The 13,496-nt window shown below is 53.9% G+C and overlaps 2 protein-coding genes across 5 annotated transcripts in view; both read right to left on the minus strand.

The window, feature by feature from the left end:
- Positions 1 to 597: 597 nt before the first annotated feature.
- Positions 598 to 7,191, minus strand: NMRK2 (nicotinamide riboside kinase 2). 2 transcript variants are annotated; one of them, XM_081093267.1, is made up of 7 exons: positions 6,804 to 7,191; positions 4,061 to 4,151; positions 3,422 to 3,470; positions 3,180 to 3,336; positions 2,688 to 2,759; positions 2,230 to 2,336; positions 598 to 1,948 (listed from the first exon to the last, which is right to left on the minus strand). In XM_081093267.1, exons 1-7 carry the CDS (start codon positions 6,923 to 6,925, stop codon positions 1,863 to 1,865), a joined length of 684 nt encoding a protein of 227 aa, XP_080949393.1. In that variant the 5' UTR covers positions 6,926 to 7,191; the 3' UTR covers positions 598 to 1,862. The 2 variants fall into 2 exon arrangements, with proteins under 2 accessions (XP_080949393.1, XP_080949394.1); XM_081093268.1 differs by having other exon boundaries at positions 4,106 to 4,151; positions 6,804 to 6,911.
- A 1,828-nt stretch (positions 7,192 to 9,019) lies between these two features.
- Positions 9,020 to 13,496, minus strand: part of ATCAY (ATCAY kinesin light chain interacting caytaxin) — a 35,221-nt gene continuing 30,744 nt past the window's right edge. For 2 of the 3 annotated variants that reach the window (XM_081092232.1, XM_081092231.1), the window contains exons 12-13: positions 12,993 to 13,025; positions 9,020 to 11,443 (exon numbers count right to left, since the gene is read on the minus strand). In XM_081092232.1, the coding sequence (XP_080948358.1) occupies positions 11,434 to 11,443; positions 12,993 to 13,025 (43 nt within the window). In that variant the 3' untranslated portion in view covers positions 9,020 to 11,433. The remainder of the gene's footprint in view (positions 11,444 to 12,992; positions 13,026 to 13,496) is intronic. The other variant, XM_081092233.1, reaches the window with a different exon arrangement.

A 13,496-nucleotide genomic window follows, 5' to 3' on the forward strand; every position in this document is an offset into this window, starting at 1 on the left:
CCGTGTCTCTGGATCCACTCCGTTCATCGGTTTATTTTGTTACTTAGGTTTCACATCTGAGTGAGATCATGTGATGCTTGTCTTTCTCTGACTGGCTTATTTCACTTCGCACGATACCCTCCAGGTCCCTCCATGCTGTCTCAAGGGTAAGAGATTCTTTTTTACTGCTGCAGAGTATTCCATGGTATAAATGTGCCACAGCTTTTTAAAAAATATATGTTTTATTGATTTTTTACAGAGAGGAAGGGAGAGAGATAGAGAGTTAGAAACATCGATGGGAGAGAAACATCGATCAGCTGCCTCCTGCACATCACCCACTGGGGATGTGCCCGCAACCCAGGTACATGCCCTTGACCGGAATCGAACCTGGGACCTTTCAGTCCGCAGGCCGACGCTCTATCCACTGAGCCAAACCGGTTTCGGCGTGCCACAGCTTTTTAAAAAATATATATGTTTTATTGATTTCAGAGAGAAAGGGAGAGGGAGAGAGAGATAGAAGCATCAATGATGAGAGAGAATCATTGATCGGCTGCCTCCTGCACGGTCCCTCTTTGCCCATTTTCTAATTAGATGGTTTGTTTTCCTTTTGTTAGGTTGTATGCGTTCCTTGTATATTTTAAATATTAACTCTTTACCAGATGTATCATTGCCAGATATGTTCTCCCACGCAGCGGGCTCCCTTTTTGTTTTGATGTCGTCCCATTTGTTTATTTTCTCCTTAGTTTCCTTTGCCCTAGGAGATGTGTCTGTAAACATATTACAACGAGAGAAGTCTGAGATTTTGCTGCCTATGGTTTCTTCTAGGATTTTTATAGTTGCACGACTTACATTTAAGTCTTCTATCCATTTTGAGTTGATTCTTGTGTATGGTGTAAGCTGGTGGCCTAGTTTCATTGTTTTGCATGGATCTGTCCAATTTTCCCAGCACCATTTATGGAAGAGACTGTCTTGACTCCATTGTAGGCTCTTGCCTCCTTTGTCAAATATGAATTGAGGATCATGGCTTGGGTCGATTTCTGGGCTCTCTGTTCTTGCCTGTTCTTGTGCCGCTACCAGGCTGTTTTGATGACGGTGGCTTTGTAGTGTAACTTGAAATCTGGTATTGTGATTCCTCCAACTTTGTTTTTCTTTCTCAAGATTGCTGCAGCTATTCGGGGTCTTTTAAAAAAAAAGTATATTTTTATTGATTTCAGAGAGGAACGGAGAGGGAGAGAGAGACAGAAACATCAATGATGAGAGAATCATTGATTGGTTGCTTCCTGAACACTCCCCACTGGGGATCGAGCCTGCAACCACCAGAATCAAACCTGGGACCCTTCAATCAGCAGGCCGATGCTCTATCCAATGAGCCAAACCGGCTAGGACCCCCCGAAAAAAAGAAGTAATTTTTTTTAAAAAAGAAAGCTGGTAGGAAATTTCCCCTCTGGGGAAACTGAAGCCGCAAGTAACCCCGAGCAGTCCCTGGGGCCATGTTGGTATGGGTCCAACAGATGGCGCTAACCATCCAGAGCTCTCAGTGCCCGCGCCCCCCACCCCCAGAGGCCACCAATGAAGCAAGGAGAAGGGACAGGAGGGTTCTCTTTGGCACCTCAAATACAACAGGCTGAACTCCAACAGTTACAAAAAATAGGATCAGGTTTAATACTTAAGCTGCTGTGAGGTTACAGAGGCATCTCAGGGCGGATCCCAGGGCCCTGAGATGCTGGGCTGTGAGTGGGGCCTCCACTCTCATATGTACAGACATCCACCAAGGAAAATGGTCGTGCGGTATCTTGCTGGGACGCCGCCAGCCTGGCCGTACTGTGGCCGGAATTGTATGTGTGTCTCTCCAGTCCGGGGTCGGGCCCCCCATCCCCCAGCCACTAGGAGTGGTTCAGGAGCGAGTTCTGGATGTCCTCCCGGACCTGGTGGAAGAGCTCCTCACGGGACTTCATGCCATCCAGGTACACTGAAATCAGAAAGGCCGCGGTCAGGGCCGCAACTGCTGGGCCACCAGGTTGCTGCCAGGAGGAGGCGGCCGGCGCACAGGGAGCCGGGCAGACTGGGTCAGGAGGAAGCCGACCTGCAGTCAGGCTGCTGGACTAGAATAGCCTCCGGGGTCCAAAGCAAGAGGGACTGGCAGTGAGACTTGAGGAGGAACTTCCAGGTTTCCCAACTGGTCCCCATGGGACGGGGCTGGGCTCAGGGTGCCCCGGGGCCAGGCCTCACTCACCCTACTCAGGGCCTTACCTACTTCCACGCCGTTGGCCTCCATCTCTTGCTTGTACTTCTGGTACATGGGCCACACGTGGCCATCAAAGAGGCCGGGGGGATCGGGGACCTCGTAGCTTCGAGTACTGGGGAGAGAGACTGGCAAGAATGAGTGATGCCCATGTTGCCCAGGACGGTACCATGGGCAGAGCCTGGGGGATGTGAACTTGTTCAGGGAGAGTACCACTGAGTCAGGGGCCATGGCTGGGGTCTGGGTGCTCCGGCTTCTGCCATTTTCCACCCCCTGAGCCTGGGAGATGCCTAGGGCAGTGCCGAGGTGGGCCATGCCTCCAGGTCCCTGGCTGGGGCTTTTGGAACACACCATGGGCAGCTAAGTGCCTGCTGGCCGCCAAAGTGGTTTCAGGGTGGCCTGTGTCCAGTGGGCATTGGTCGTTTCCTGGTCCCACCGGGGAATCCAGACGGGGCCCCCGGCTCACCTCCTCCTCCACTTGCACTCTTCGTAGGGGACGGTCAGGAAGTACCGTCGGCTGTATAAGTCCACCAGGGGCCTGGCAGGGGTGGAGGGCACGGTCAGCGCTATGGGCTTCCTTCATGGGGCCAGAGGCACACACCCCCCAGCCTCGGCCTCTGGGGACTTTTCTGGGTGATGAGGGCTGGGGCGCGTTGGGGTCTGGGCTGCTCGTGTAGGGGTCAGGGAGGGGACCAGCATCGGCCAGTCTCCTGCTAGGCCCAGGAACGCCCCACAGCAACCCCCGATTTGGATGGGCCAACAGAGGTGCTATGTCTTGGCCGGGGCCCCACAGTGAGGCCAGGGGTCCAGCCCAACCCCCTGCTCGGCCTGAGAGGGCTGAGCTCAAGAGGGAGGACTCAGTTTCCCCCAGAAGTGGGGGTTTTGCCCCGGCCCTCTGAGCTGAGCCCCACCCCTGGGAGGGCCCAGAGTGTCCGGGCGGGAACCTGCCGCCACTCACTTGTAGCTGTACAGCAGGAAGCCCTCCAGGATGAGGATGTGCGTGTCCAAGGCGTCCGGCTGGACGCTGACCCCGTGGGCGCGGGCGAACTTCCGGGGGTTGCTCATCCAGGCCTGCACGGTGCTCAGCATGGCCTCCATGTCCAGGGACTCCAGAACTGGGGGCAGGGAGAGCGGCGTTGGCAGAGTCGGGGAAGGGGGGACAGGGCAGGCAAGGGGCGCGGGGCCGCCGGCCATCCTTACCATCCCACTGCTTGAAGCCGTCCTCCCCAACGGCGATTTGGTCTTGGGGCTGAAACAGAGGAGCCCGAACCCCGGGCTCAGTGCCCGCCTTCCCGCCTCACCACCACCCTGGGCTGACTGGATCTTGGTGGGCCCCTCGGCTCCTGGACAGCCCACAGTGAGGGGCCCAGGGCCTGGCGGGGCTGCCTGCCCTGACCCTCTGCAGTTGACGCTTACAGGCTCTGAGGTGCCGGGTGGGGTTCAGGCTGGCACTGGGACACTCCCCTCCCCCACCTCATGACTCTTGGGACCAGGAGGGAGGAGACTTTATATCCATCACCTCATCACCCCTCACCCTCCAGAAAGTGTGGAGGTGGGCTCAGCCCATTTTGCAGATGGGAAAGTGGAGGTGCAGAGGGAGAAAGGGCCTGGAAGGCCACCGTGGCACTGGTCTGGTGGCACACCCCCTGTGGGAACTGCAGTGTCTCCATCAGTCGAATGCCAGTCTAACGTGCCAGGTGCACAGTAGCTGCTCAGTAAGTGAGAACACCCATCCCTTGCTCTCCTGACTGGGGAGGGGTCTGTGCCCAGCCCACAGTGGGCAGCAGAGGACAGGGTAGCCTGGGCTGACTCCTCCTGACCCCAGGTGAGGGTGGCCACCTTGAAAAAGTCATCCTGGTGGATCACACAGCAGTTGGGCAGCACCTTGAGCAGGCTGTTGGTCAGTGTGGTCTTGCCGCCGTTGGTCATGCTGTGGAGACATTGTAAGGGTGAGGCTGCCTGGAGGGGTCTGAGCCCCACCCCCCAATCAAACTCCAATATAAACACAGAACTGTAAAACCGTAGAGCCAAGAGGATATTCTTATTTGCCTAGAACCCAGGAGGCCTTTTAAGCAGCGAAAAGGAGCGGAAAGTATGAAAAGAAATAGCCAACACAGTCTTGGTGGGCACAGGACCATCCTGAGCACAGAACTCACTTCAGCGTCTTTGCAAACCCAGGAGGTGGAGCCAGAGAGGAAACTGAGATCCAAGCATGACTGAGCCCTAGTAGGGCTTTTTTTGGGGGGTGGGGGTGGGGGTGGGGCTCAGAATGTTAAAACAAGTGCAAACTGGTGGAGAAAAAAATATTTGCAATAGAAAAACCAGTAGTTCACTGCAAAACTAAAAGAGGCACTCAACTTTATGAACTGGCTGTAACCAAGAAAAGACAAAACAAGAAAAGAAAAGAAAAGAAAAAAAAGAAAAGAAAGAAAAGAAAGCAATTGTAAAAGCAGGTGACCAACTTGCCCTGCTTTGCCAAGTGTTTCGGCCAAAGGTAAACTGAGTGGGGGGGGGGGGGGGTGAAAGGATTAAGGGAAAGACAGACAAGAGAATACCCCCGGATGAGGAGACAGCGCCAGCGCCCACAAGCCGTGTCTTTATTTTATAGCTGATGTCACGAGGCAAAGCAGGGGCGTGATCACGTTGTTTACAGCATTCTCGTGAGTTTCATCCTCACTCAACTACATGCACCTGAACTCTATCACAAGGCACGTGGGGCTACGTGTTTGGACCATAGGTTCAAGCTTACAACACACCGTTGGCTATGATTGTGCTGGGGGGGCCCTGGCCTCCAGCTGGGACTTGCACGTGGCAATGAGAGGACCCTGTCCTTTCATTAGTCCGAGGCTTGAACCTGGCCAAAACATCGTAACCGTGCCCCACAGCCAAGGATGTCTCTGTTTTTAGCCCTGAAAGTCCCGAATCCTGGGGACCCTTGGTGCCAGGAAGACCAGGACGGGGGAGGGGTCACCCTGTGGCAGAGAGAGCGAGACTCTGGTCTCCTGGAGCTGACAAAGGACATAGAAGGGTCACTGCAAGGCCTTTCTGGAAATCAGTGTCCCTCTGACCTTATGGTTTTTTTTTTTTTATTTAAAAAAAAATACATTTTATTGATTTTTTACAGAGAGAAAGGGAGAGGGATAGAGAGTTAGAAACATCGATCAGCTGCCTCCTGCACACTCCCAACTGGGGATGTGCCCGCAACCAAGGTACATGCCCTTGACCGGAATCAAACCTGGGACCCTTGAGTCTGCAGGCTGACGCTCTATCCACTGAGCCAAACCGGTCAGGGCTGACCTTATAGTCTTTACTTTAGGAATCAGAGGCAGAAAGCCAGGTGTGGGCCAGGGGAGAGCTGCAGCCGATTAAAAGGGCTGACAGGAATGGGGACCCTCGGATACTAAGGGGGAGCAGCTTAGAACATCGCTGACATGCGTTTGGGTCCTTACTAAAAGACATGCCTTGCACTCACGGTGGCTACAGAATTTGCAGGGCCTGGAACAAAATGGAATGTAGGGGCCCTCCTTCAAATGTATTAGGAATGTCAACTGGGCGATAGCAGAGCAAGTCGGGGAGGGCCCTGGCCGGTAGCTCACCTGGTTAGAGCATAGTCTCCATACACCAAGGTTATGGGTTCAATCACCGCCGCCCCCCCCTCCCCACTCCCCGACGCACACCCCATCAGGACACATAGAACAACCAACCAATCAATGTATAAATAAGCGGAACAACAAATCTCTCTCTCTCTGCCCCCTTCCTCTCTCTAAAATTTAATTTTAAAAAAGTCTAAACCAAGTGAGGGAAGGGGCCAGGGCAACTCCCCGGGAAGGACTTTCTGTCCCTAAGCCCCTGATTAGGCGAAATGCTTCCCTAGCATCATCTTAGAAGGCCTGATCATTGGTAATAAAATGGAGATTTTATTTTTTATTTTATTTTTTCATATATATTTTTATTGATTTCGGAGAGGAAGGGAGAGGGAGAGAGAGAGCTAGAAACATCAATGATGAGAGAGAATCATTGACCGGCTGCCTCCTGCATGTCCCCCACTGGGGATTGAGCCTGAAACCCGGGGTTGTGCCCTGACCCGGAATCGAACTGTGACCTCCTGGTTCACAGGTCGATGCTCAACCACTGAGCCCACACCAGCCCGGCAAAATGGAGAGTTTAAATACCCGGGGAAGCGCGGCCCCTGACTGCCAGGTGCTGACAGAAGTCACACCGGAATGCCATTCTGGGGGCTGCCCCACCTGCCCACTGTCTGCCTCCAGGTAGGGTGTCTCCCCCACCTTCCCGCCAAGATGGTCCCAGCCTGTTAGAAGGGCCTGTCTGGGCTTCAGAAAGTCTTCTCTGAGTCCCACCGGTTTTTGGTTTTACACTGAGTATAGCGGGGAAAAGTAATTTCCGTTTGAAAATTTAAAATTGGGCTCGCGCCCAGGCAGATGGGAGCGCCCAGCCTCCAAGCGCGCAGACCCCTCCCCACACTCAGACCTTGGGCCGCAGGCCTGGGACCCCAGGCAGCCCGCCATTCATTCCGCGGCCTCCCCGCGCGCCTCTGCGCCTCTGCCCCCGCGAGGCCGCTCACCCTCCGATGCCCACGATGCACTTCATTTCCACGCGGAGGGGCGGCGGGGATCGCGCTCGGCCTGCTGAATCCCGGGCACTCCGCTGGGTCCAACGCTGCACGGCGCTGCGTCCCGGCTTCATTGAGAAAAACCTGGCACCTTTATAGGCCCGGGCAGCCCAGAGGCCGCCACGAGGGCGGCCACACGCGGCCAATTGGCAGCATGGCCCACGGGGTGGGAGCAAGCACCCCGCCCCCCCCTCCCCGCACCTGTTCCCGCTGCATGGAAATAGCTCCACGCTGCCTTTTGCCTAAATTAGTCATGGGCCAGCTGGGCGGGAGGGGGGTGCGGGTGGCTGTCACCCCGGCTGCCTCTTCCCTCCTCCTGCTCTCTTTACTCTCCTCTTCCCCCCTCCGAGCCAGACCGCCCGCCCCTTGTGGCAGATAAGGCGCCACACATCCTCCCTTCCTAAAAATATCCCGCCAGCCTGTCCTCTGGCCTGACCCTGACATTAGCACTGGCTCTGGTGGCCCTGAGGAAAGGAACCCCCGCCCCCCTCACTCCATCACCAGCTACAGCAGCAGTGCCAGCACCCCACCCAACCCCCCTGCGCTGGGAACTTCCCTGTGCAAGGAGGCTGTGCCAAGATGGGCTTAAGGTCCAGAATGGTGGGTGCCAAGGTAGCCGTGCTGGTGACCCGGGCCGGTCAGAAACGCACAGCGTGATCCCAGGGCTGCTCATCCAGGGATCATGTGAGGCCTGGAGGAGTCACTGGGCTTGGCCTCGGGGATCGGGTGGGTGGAGCATGACCTTGCTGCTCCCGCTCTGTACCCCGGGAAGCTGAGGGACCCCTCGCCCAAGTTCAAGCAGCTGCTTACGATGGCGCTGGGGTGTCCATCTGGACTGAAGGTTCTAGCCCCCCACCTGTCCTGTGTGACCTGGGTGGGCCATGCCATCTCTCTGCTCAGTAACATGAGGACTATACTAGTTTGGCACAGGCTGTTATTATTATTTTATTATTATTATTATTGTGATTTATATTAAGTAGAGATTTGGCCTTAGTCCCAGCACACAGTTCCTGAGACCCTTGTAATTTGCTAAGTGAGAAGAGGGCGTATCTTTTGTTATACTATTTGGACTTTCCTCTTTGATTCCTGAAACAGCTCCAGAATGATACAGATGAAAGAGGTGCCTTTTGCTATTTGTAACAAGTCCTTGCAACCTCCCCTGAGTTTATGCTGAGGGTGTGGACTGGGAAAGGCCCTGGAACCGCAGGATGGGGGCTGGTGGCCAGGGGAGCCAGCATTCGGTAGAGGATGGAGTTTTCAGGGGAGAGGGGCTGGGGACCGAGTCAATCACCAAAGGCCAGCAATCTAATCAATCACACCTGTGTGACGAAGCTGCCACAAAAACCCTAAATGAAGGGGCTCGGAGCGCTTCCGGGCGGGGGAGCACATCCACCTGCCGGGAGGTAGTGCCAGGAGAGGCAGCCCCTTCCCCACCTTGCTCTATGCATCTCTTCCATCCGGCTGTTCCCGAGCTCTAGTCCTTATAAAAGCTGCTAACCTAGCAAGTCAACGGGTTTCCTGAGTTCTGTGAACTGCTATAGCAACTTGTCCAACCTCAAGTGGGGGGATGTATGGGAACCCAGATTTGTAGCCAAGTGGGACAGGAGTGTGGGTGACCTGGGCACCCGCTACTTTGACCGGCTTCTGTGGGGTCTGCACTAACTCCGGGCAGTGCCAGAATTCAGTTAAATTACAGGACATTCAACTGGTGTCTGCCCAGAACTGGAGAATCGCTCGGTGTGGGAAAAAGCCCCCCCATCTGGTGTCAGGGCTGGTGTTGAGTCGTAGAGAGGAAATAGTTTTCCCATTCAGTATAATAATAGTACATTTATAATAATGCTATAGTAATTAATAGAATGTATAGTTATACATGCATATATAGTAATTAATATATTATTATTACTATGAACTGCTGACTGGGTTTGATTCCAGAAAGGATTAGGGGCAGGAAATGAACTTGAATCACAGAGAAGCAGAGTCAGAAGGGGCATTGGGAAAAGTCATCAGGCCCCCGCTCTACAGATGACAGATGGAAGCCACACAGGACAGATGATGGCTCAAGGTCATGCAAGGTCACCCAAGGCACGGAGCTGTTGACATTTTCTCCTCTGAAACTCACCTAAGACTGGCAAGGACCACAGCCCTTGGAAACAGGCAAAACTAGAAACTTCTGTTCTCAGTTTAGTTTATTTCACATAAAAATCCCCCCAAGTTTATGGAAATGATGTTCTCACATCACAACAGTAATCATAATGAATTGTTTTTTGTCTTTAAAAACCGCAAGACTCGCCATGGGAAGGATGGGCGTGTGAACTTTGACTTTGGGGCAGGACTTAGGGTGCCCCCACGTGTCACAAGAGGAAAGTCCATTCATTGTTCCTTTATGACAAGGGATCCAGGTCCTTTGCATTTGAGCCCAAACTGCCCCACAGATACAAATCTTCCCCAAAGCCAGTTTCAGAGGGTGGGGGTAGCAGCCTGGCTGGACACAGTGGCCCTGTTTGCACAGAACGTCTCACACCTGTGACAGGCGGCTGGCCTGGCGAGGGCCTCCTCAGGGGTCTCTCTTTGTTCGGGAAGGACTGCTGAGGCTGAGTTGGGGTCCTTGGTTCGGCTTGCCCAATGGTTGTCTGTGGTGCTGGCGGTCCGGAGGGGCGGTGGCAGACCACGGTGAACCTGTTGGAATTTTGCGTGTGGCCAGGACCTTTAGCCTGCAGGGTCCTTGAGGGCTGAACGGGGTCAGCACCTTTGTCCGTCTGCAGGCATTTACTAATCCTGGGATTGGGTAGAATGAATTGCTTCCTATCCCTGGCTCTTTTATTTTTTTTCCTTGCAGGAAGGCACCGGCCTTCCAGGAGTTACTGCATTCACTGGGGTGGGAGTTTGGGCCTTTCAGGACCATGTCGGTCTCAGATGAGCAAGGCTGGCCACCTGAACCTGGGGTTTAGGGCCTGGGATAGAGGGGCCTTGCGGAGGGCAGTCTAGGGAGGCCCATCCACCAACCTCTGCTGCCTCAGGCTCCAGGTGAGGCACCTGGGCCCAGAACAAGGTCCCTGTTCTTTATTTGACATTTGGGAAAGAGCAGAACTACAAGTTACAAAACCCCACCGGGCGCCCAAATGTCCTGGCCTCTTGAGGGCAATGCTGGGTCCCAGAATATGCAGGCCCAAAGCAGCTCAGAAACCTGGCATTTTTCAAGGCAGGAGCGGCTGGCGTTGGGACAATTCCTTGATGCGGCAAAGCGCTGGGCATCCCTTTCCTTAGTGCTCAATGCCACTAGCTCCCTCTTGTTGGGAGAGCTCTAAACGCAGCCCCTGCCATGCCAGGTCGAGAAGCATCAGACATTTCTACTGAGGCCAAGAACCTCATATTTGGAAATTGAGGTGGTTCAACTGAACCTCGACGACAACCAGCTAAGGAGCCAGTTTCAGAGCCAGAAAGAGGGGCCCGGGGTGTGTGCCTGCTCAACGTTTGCTCAGATTCATAGAAATGGAGACTCTTAGGGTTGGAGGGGGCACCGAGGACCATTTTCTGCAAGCATAGTCCAGCCTTTTCTTAAATACCCCCCGAGACGGGGAACTCACTACCTCTAGAGGCCACCTGACTGGTGTTTGGACCATAATAGAAAAGTCTGTCTCCTTTGCATGCAGGTGGCTGTAGCATCCAGTCCACTGGAACTTATAGCCCCAGGTGACCTTGGAAACAAACGAACACCCATACCCTCTTTCTTCCTTTTTCTTGGTCTGTGTTTCCAGGATGAGCCTATTCAGAGTCGGCTTCTCAGCCTCTGCTCTTGGTGGAGGTTCAAGGGGCACATCCCAAGTCTGTGTTGGGGGACTGGAGAGGTGGGGGCAGCTCATTCCCTTTGGAGGTATTGATCGATGGCCCTGTGGCATAGTATTTGCATTAAAGGGGCTTGAGAAAGTTCTAGATTGAGAGGGTGGAGGACAAGGATGACCAGTGGCAGCTCTCACTTGTGCTGTGGGCTCCAATGCTCCCACGTCGATGTCATCAGAGAAAAAGGGGGGCATTCAAATGAAAAGCCATGAGGTTGAAGGTGCCCAGGACACAGCTCTGTTGGGGGGCTGAGCTTCCTGGCCAGACGCCCAGGATTGTGGGAGCCATTCTGGGAGGAAAGGCACAAGAACGAATTCCAGGTCTGGCCAGGGAGCCGGGGGTGGAGGGGGTGGGGCGGGCATCTATGGCTCCAACCTGGGCCAGTGTCCAGCAAGAGAAGGGTCTTAAAGCAGGACTTTGTGGAGCGGGCTGGGACTCGGAGGCCAGAGGACACATGGGCCATGCCCTGCGCTTCTCTCTCTTCTTGGCTGTGAGCTCATGAGTCTGGAGGGTGGAGGGCTGAGAACCGGATTCTTTTCCCGAATGCACGTCTACTGCATCATTACAAAAACGTGTTCAAGCAGCTAAAAAGGATGCCGGGTTTCAGAGGTGGGTGGAGGAGACAGGCACCCTCCAAAGACTGGGATTCAGGATGAGGTGGGATGAGATCCAGGGCCAGAGGACATCGGACAGAGGTTTCTTGGCATCTGGTATTTTCTTTCGTGTTCTCTGTTCTCTCATCACCTCAGGACATGCTGGAGAGGGAAACACACAGGCCACGCTATTATTTTTATTTTACTTGAATTTTTATAAGGATTTATTTGAGCCAAATTGATGACAGATGCTGGGAAGCACAATCTCAAATGCTCCCTATTATTATTTTTAAAGAAAGTGGAAAATACTGGCTCGTGCACTTGGAATCCAAAAGAATGGTCTAATCTGGCTTTGGTGCACCCTCAGCATCAAGAGTGGCACCTGCCCTTCAAGGCCTACCATCTGCTACCCACCTTCCAGGTGTGGTTCTGAAGGGGACCGCTCTCTTGGTGCCCCGCAGAACAGACCTCAGAGCTGATGCCTCTAATCAGACTGGAGGGAAACTTCAACCCATCTACCCCACAAGCCTGTCCCCCATCCATCTGTCCGTCCATCCATCCATCCATCCATCCATTTATCCTCCATCCATCCACCCATCCACCCATCCATCCATCCATTTATCCATCCATCCATCCATCCCTCCACCCACCTACCCCACCCACCCACCCACCCACCCACCCATTCTTCCATCTACCCACTCATCCGCCTGTCCACATACCCATCTACCCAACCATCCATCTGTCTGTCCATTCATCTATCTGTCACTCTGTATAATTCCTTCTTTGATGTCTTTAATCATTTCTACCTGAGGATACCCGGGAGGGGGTCTAATTCTGTTGATTATTTTATCTGCCGACTTATTCTCATGGTGGATGATTTCCTTGTGTATTTTATGTCTGTGGATGTGAACTCATCTCCAGAAGGCGTGGAATGAGATGGTCTTTTCAAAAATGCATTGAGAACGTGCATTCACTTAGCATCCCCACAGCAGTGCTGGTCTAAGATGGCTTTTGGTGTTTATTTCTTAGCTTGGGGCTTCTTGTGTCACCTGGGCAGTATTAGGGCAAGTGTCCAGGCCAAGTGACATGTAGGAGAATGTGTGATCAAGGATTAACCCCGCACATTCCAAGGAAAAGTGTGGCTCTTGCCTGGCTCCTGGGAGGCTACCTCTGAGTCCTGGGACTGTCCTGCCCAGTAAGAGTGACTTTGTTTACCTGGGACCTTGGCTCATGTCAGAGAGTCTATGCTCACAATGGGATTTAGGGGGGAAGGGGTCAGCTTGACCTCTGGAGGGGCTGGAGAGGAAGGGCAGTCAGCCGTGTATACGTGACTGGGCCCAGTCAACACCCTGGACACCAAGGCTCAAGTGAGTGTCCCTGGTTGGTGACGCTGTGTGTGTCGCCCACATTTTTACTGGGAGAATTAAGGGCTGTCCTGGTGCTGGTTTCCACCTGACTCCATCCTTCCACTGCAATAAGCTGTCACCATGAGCAGAGCAGCTTTGCTGAGTTCTGAGTTGTTCTCGCAAACCACTGAACTCGAGGGGGGTCTTCAGGACCCCCAACACCCGAGAAGGCTTTTCCTGGCATCCAGAACCCAGCAGAGACACCGAGACAGGCTGTGGGCAGACGGTGCACCCTTTGGCTGGGGTGGGCTTCACTTAGAACATTTCAAAAAAAAGGCTCCAAGATCACCCTGCTTCCTACCCACCTTGTCTCCTGATCTCCTGTGACTGGAGCAGACCTACGGAAGAGGGAAGGAGTCTTAGCGTGATCTGCCTTTGTTGGGGAGCCTGGGCCTTTGTCTGTGAGCCCCATGAGGGCTGGCCCAGCTTCAGCTTCATCTGGTATGAAGCAAGTGTCAGTGTGTGTCTGCTGCGTGACAAATGAGCCGGGGCAGGCAGTCAGGAGGAGACGGGCTGAGGCCTTCACTAATACAAAACAAAGCCACTGATGTTGCTCGGGACCCACCAGGCCTGGAGGGGCCAAACACAGCCACAGGGACTTGCACAAAGGTCACCTAACTGGGACCTTCCTCTGAGAGCAAAACTTGGGTCTCTCGGTGGCATCTGCTGCCCGTGGTCCCTATGCTTGGCTTGTGCTGAGTACAGGGAAGAGGAGGGAATGGTCCCAAGGTAGACCCGCTGCCCCTGGGGAGCTCAAGGGCAAGAGAAGGAGGGTTTCACAAGGGTCACAAGCAGGAGGCAGACCTGAC

This window comes from Myotis nattereri (assembly GCF_964212035.1).
Source record: "Myotis nattereri genome assembly, chromosome: 5".
NCBI lineage: Eukaryota > Metazoa > Chordata > Mammalia > Chiroptera > Vespertilionidae > Myotis > Myotis nattereri.